This window comes from Antrostomus carolinensis, unplaced genomic scaffold, assembly GCF_000700745.2.
Source record: "Antrostomus carolinensis isolate BGI_N321 unplaced genomic scaffold, ASM70074v2 scaffold24589, whole genome shotgun sequence".
NCBI classification, from domain to species: Eukaryota; Metazoa; Chordata; class Aves; order Caprimulgiformes; family Caprimulgidae; genus Antrostomus; species Antrostomus carolinensis.
In genome coordinates, this window is record NW_010338258.1 from 18,518 (window position 1) to 24,480 (window position 5,963).

General features: G+C 42.5%; 2 protein-coding genes across 2 annotated transcripts in view; both read right to left on the minus strand.

Moving 5' to 3' along the window:
• Positions 1–2,031, minus strand: part of KIF19 (kinesin family member 19) — a gene marked incomplete at its 3' end in the record, with an annotated part of 16,076 nt that extends 14,045 nt beyond the window's left edge. Inside the window, exon 1 of the mRNA XM_029086864.1 lies at positions 2,011–2,031. Within this exon, the coding sequence (XP_028942697.1) occupies positions 2,011–2,031 (21 nt within the window). The remainder of the gene's footprint in view (positions 1–2,010) is intronic.
• A 3,189-nt stretch (positions 2,032–5,220) lies between these two features.
• The window catches only part of EIF3B (eukaryotic translation initiation factor 3 subunit B), a 12,793-nt gene continuing 12,050 nt past the window's right edge, over positions 5,221–5,963 (minus strand). The window contains exon 18 of the mRNA XM_010175458.2: positions 5,221–5,588. The gene's annotated coding sequence lies outside the window, so the exon portion shown is untranslated. The remainder of the gene's footprint in view (positions 5,589–5,963) is intronic.

Consider the following 5,963-nt stretch of genomic DNA (forward strand, 5'->3'; position numbering starts at 1 on the left):
CCAGCTGATTGACAGAGAAGGCAGCGGAATTAACTCAGCTGTATCATTGCTGCTGCCAGCAGGAACCTTGGGAGATCTGGGACCATGGCACCAACAGCCACAGAGCTGAGCAATGCTTACAGATTCCCCTGGTGTTCCTAAAACACTGATTAAAGTCATCCATGACAAAGAAAGGGAATTGCATTTCACTAAGTACCCATTTCATTTAATCCCAGGTAGCAATCATGATGAGCCTGTTCAACCAGATCAGAGCAAGTTGGCCCTGATCTGTGCAGGTCCCTGGGGTTCCTCGGAAGCTGGAATTCATCGCAGGACAGGAGTGATTATAAAGTAGCAATTAATTGCCCGTGCCTTGTACCATAACTCAATCAATCAGAAACATGGTACTTCATTTTGAAACACAGATGATAATTTTACTCTAAGATTTAAGACATACAGGCTGTACTTGACAGTGTTAATAATGTACACGATCACATGCATTTCAGCCACTTTAATCTATAGTTGAAGCAATAAAATGTGGTGTCATGGATCAGTTGTGGGATTAATTGGGCCCCCACTGTGGCCCTGAATCACTGCAGCTGTTGGCAAGTTGCACAGTTCCAGATCCCAAACTTATGTGACCAGTGGAGGGTCTCCAGAGAAGACCACCAATGTGAAATCCTACCTAAAAGCTGCCCTTGGCGTCTCAGCTAATAACAGAGATTTGAAAAATTCTATTTTCACTTTTCCACAGCAGTTTTCACTTTCATAAACTACAGCAGCATCCCCTTAGCAGCTCCTGACAGGAGAGCTGATGCTGATGAAACACTGCATAATGCACATAAATGATGTCTCATCAGAAGAGTGTGCAATTATCAAAACAGACCTGTTCTATGACCCCACCAGTCACAAGCAACTAGTTTCTATAGGAACCAGGTTTATTTCCACAATAACAAGTCAAACTACCTGTCAATGTAATGAGGGTTTCATGAACAGCTCCCAGTCTTGAGCACTGTAGTAGACATTTTTGAGTAGTTCCAGCGACAGCAAAGGAACATTTATTCACTGTGAATATCTTGGAGCACAAGGTGAGCTCCTTGGCTTTGGATAGCTTTTAATATTCACAAGAAGGCAACAATTAACTTAGCTTCATCATCTCTCTAAACACATCTGAGTGACACTGCTAAGAGCATCTTATTCCCATGGGCTGAACTCATCTTAGAAGCATTTGAAAATATCTTGCACATTATAATCCCAAATTCTGCAGGAGGAACAAGGAATAGTGTAAGTCTCTCTGGGACAGTCTTAACCCCCAGAATAGTTTGGCTTATCGCTGTATTTGGTAGCCCTAGCCACTGAGGGTAAGAAAATAAACTCAAATAAGCAGCATGTGGAGATGGGGTCACACCAAGGACCAAGGCTTTTTTCTGCATTAGAGAGAAACACAACATATTCTAGATATTGACTTTATTTTAAGCGATTCCACTTTGAGCAGAGGTTTCTGCATCTGCCTCTCTCATCTTTCAGCACAATGTGAGGACAATGCTTCAGTTTAACAGAGAGCCACAGGGATGAAGGTTGAAACATGGGAAAGGATTACATGTTCAAAGCACTCCTCTTACTCTGATCCACACAGAGAGATGCCGAGGTCCTGGAGCAATGGTGTGGACTCCGACAGCACTATAATCCCAGTTCCTTTTAGCTGCTTATTATGAATCCACCACTCAAGCAGATCCCAGAGATGAGCACACTGAAAATCACTGTTCAAGGACTAGCCACCACCACCTGCCAGGTTACCCAGCCTCAGCTCCCCTACTACATATATTTTTCTCCTTTGCAGGATGAAACTTTTGCTTTAAATCACACAGAGCTTTGCAGAAAGAGAGCAAGTCTGTTTTTTGCTCCAGCTGGGCCACAGAGCCCAGGAACACCAGAGAAGAGCTGAGCAACATGACAGAAAGGATGCTGGGGATGGTTACCACCCAGCTGCTCCTCCCCATCCCATGTCCTCCCCAAAGCAAGTAGACTCACCGTAAGCTGCTGCTCCTTCATGGCCAAACTGCAAGATGATGCCAGCTCAGGGCTGGGTGATTTGCCCAGGGAGGTGCACCTTGAGTTGGAGAAATCCAGGAGACTGCACAGGCAGGAGACTGAATGTTTCTGAGACAGCAGCAATGACCCCAGGGAAGGCAGAGGCAACACCTGCGCTGCCCCAGGTGGGAGATGACTGCAGGAGAAGCAGCAGTGAGATACTGAGCCCCAGGGCAGCAAGGGGCTGCAGGAAGCTGTGTGCCACCACTGCACCTTGCATGGACACATTGAAAGGGGTCAGGACAAGCAAAATGACCCACCTGCAAGCCCAGATTAGTTCTTTACATGCAAATCAGTCTGCACACAGCCTTAGTGAACAGGACACAGCCTTCATTTTCTGCCCTAGGATGCCAGATTTCTCCTTCCCCTAAGGATCAAACATGCAGCACAGCTGGGTACAGGAGCACACACCTCCACCAGAAGCTGAGCAAGAAGCACCGTGGCCACTCCAGTCTTGCAGAAGTGACAACAGCCAGCAAGATCATCAGGAAACAGTTTGCTGCCTCCCTGAGCTAAGTGCAAGCTTCCATTGCCTTGTCACTTCATGCACAGTGACATTTCATGACTCCTACATTCAAGAAGAAAAAAAAAAAAAATCCTTCAGTATTTTTAGTGTCAGTCCATTCATTACAACAGCCTATTAAAAAAAAAAAAATCAACCCACAGGATCACCTTTTGTCTTCATTTTTTATTACAGTAAACAAGTCAAAGCTCATAAAAGTTACAGTAAAGCTTTATTAAAAAAAAATAAAATTTAAGAAGTTACAACTCAGTATAGCAAGTGAACAAAACTTGCTCTGAAGTTTATATTAAAGACTGTAGATGGTTAAAAGGCCACAAGAATGTTTATTACAAATTCAAAATAAAGACTGTGAAAGTGAAGACTAGCCCAGGATATGAATTGTTCCAGTCAATCTTGCTATTTAAGAATAATCATTAAAAATACTTAACACTTTAACAAAGACAATGAGAGATACTACCTTACTTAATGCTTAAGGTTTGTTTCCCTCCCTCCTCCAAATTCTGGACCCTTGAAGGCATTCAGTGGAGGATGGAACTGCTGTTGGAAGCCTTTTTCCCCACCCATACATATTTCCATGCAGTACCTACACACCCGCTTCTGTTTTGACCATCCTTCAGAAGCCCTTACGAAGGCCACAGGATGAAAACCAGCACCACAGAGTGCTTGAAGCTACAAACCAATGTGGATTCAATCCATCAAGACCCTTCCTCCCTACTACAACTCCTTGTGTTTTTCCAAGGTATGTTAAATAGACTAGACTACCAAGTACATACCTAGAGAGCGATTTCAGTAGCACATCATTTTCAAAAAGCATTTGAAGTAACAAACACTACAGAAAAGACAGAGTAATTGAAGGGAGCAGTGTCAGAAATGCCAGTGTTAGGTGAGGAGAGGCCTCAACTGCTGGTCAGGACAACATCTGGTCAGCTTCCAAAGCTCCTAGAGGAGCACTGTTTGGTTTTTTGATTGTTTCCATCCCCCCTCACTGATGATGCACATTTCAGAGAAGCGCCTTAGAAAAGAACTCAATTTAATATTGACATTTTGACATTACATTTCTTTACTTTGAAAATGGCCAGGAATAAAGCACAGCAGCCTATTAAAACTCCATTGCATAGAGACAGGGGGGAAAAAGCCTTTTAACTCAATTAATAACTTGGAAAATGACTGAGAAGTCAGCTCTTCAAAATTACAGGGTAAATAAAATTATTCCTGCTATAGAAACCTGAGCCATTACGGGAGAACTCTGACATGCTACAAGTTCTTCTGCATTGTTTTGCCAGAAAGTAATTTTTTTTCCAGTCCAGTTGAGAGATGAGCTTGATAAATATTGTGGGCAAAACTTTTATCATCTATGTATGTGTATATATGGATTATCAATGTAAAAATGCAGAAAACTGGAAACTAATCTAGACTTTGGGAAAAAAACCAACAAAACAAAACAAACCCCAAAACACCCCAAACCAAACACCCACTGGTTTAAGAGTGAACTATTGAAACTAAGTCAATACCATCATCATGGAACAATTTTTGAAGAGTATTCCTGGTGAAGAGAACATGGGAGTTAACTGAAGGGCTTGTGCATTTGCTACCACAGCAAGTTGACTTCAGGACAAAGAAAAGAGAGTGCTAAAAACATGACTGTGCCTTGGCTGACTCCAGCTGAACGGGGCTGCCCTTTGCCCAAAGAGGACTTTCTGCTTTCCACTGCACTTCTGTCAGACACTGCTGTGTCAGTGAGCTCAGGGTTTAAGAGTAGCCAGTCAAGAGGGCTCATGTCAGCAATTGCACTGCCCAGTCCAGGAGAGGAGACAGGAACATCCTCATTCTCCTCTGCCCCTCAAGGGATGAGCAGCAGGCCCAGCTCTCTCACTGTTCTGACAATATCCAGAAAATAATTTCTACTCATACACACAGAGAAGTTGCTCCACTAGCTTTAAATACACTTCTTCCCTCTGAGCACAGAGAGCTTTAGATATGAAACTAGGTACTGTAACAGGGAGTATAAGGCATGTGCAGAGAGAACACCTCTCTGAACGACTGCAACGTTCACCAACAAGACTTAGACTAATCCAGTAATTCCTGAGGCTGGTTATCAGTTTGCAAATGGTTTAAGAAATCCACTTATTTTCTAGTCATTCCACTATACAGTGAACAGGTCAACTTGTCAGATGAATGAGCCATACCATCACTTACATCAAGAACAAACAAACCACAACACAAAACCAGAAGAGCCATGAGGAACCGAGATTAACAAAATCCAAAGCGACCACATAGTCAATATAGCAAACACGCTCTTACTACTGTGGGTATGTTTGACTTTCATCATTCAGGGAATGATTCCCTACAAACAACACGTAGCCAGCCTGGTTATAGTATAGGTCTGCTTTTATTTCCATATTCAGCTCTTCAAGGGAGACATCCTTTCACAATCTGAAAGGAGGAGGATATAGCCCACTGTAGTGCTGCTTCAGCACACTAAAACACATCATACGAAAAATGGTTCTGTTGACTTTTCTCCAAACAAAATGAGCACCTGTCCATGCACTCGGGACATAGAAAGAGTCCTGAAACAGAAACATTGTGTGTGTGTGTGTGTGTGTGTGTGTGTGTGTGTGTGTGTGTGTGTAAGACAGAGGTGCACTGATGAATCTCACCTCACTGGCAATAGTCAAAAACAACTGCCAGTTGGCAAGTACTACACAGGAGTCAGGAAGTAAATACTGGTAGTAGTGGATTTAAAAAGAAAAGGGGAAAAAAAAAAAAAAATCAAACCCTAAAAATAAAAAAAAAGAATAAAAATTTAAAAGCAGCGTCTTTCCAGTATCTCGCTGCAGCAGGCAGCAAGACTTAAAGGCACTACAATGTGTCAGAATGGAGAAAATCTGGTGCATCCACCCTTCCAGAGTACCAGAATATGGATTAAAAATTCCAAAGTTGATGTAGGCTTTTCTGAAAATGAACAAACTTCTTTTCAGCACAAGATATGGTGGTGCTGCAGAAAAGGAAAAAAGAGGTGAGTTAGTGCTTTCATACAAACAGCTCAACCTTACCACAGATGCTGGTGAAAGGCTACAAAAACATGTTGTTCATCTGTTTTTAAACTGAGGTTTGTTTAAATGCAGGCATTAAGCAGCTTCTCTCCCTCTTCCTTCCATAAAAGGATCTCCTGTGTATGGGACACAGATAACTCAGATCCAACTATATTCAAAGGTATCAAGGCTATTAACTTTTTTCTACAGGTATAAGAGGGGTACTGCTCATAATTTACTTTGACTCCTTAGATACCTGGAGGCTAAAGAGCTGTTTGGGTGACTTAGAGCTGCAAAAAGCATACTTCCAGTCTACCCTTAGGTGAAGTCCTCAACAT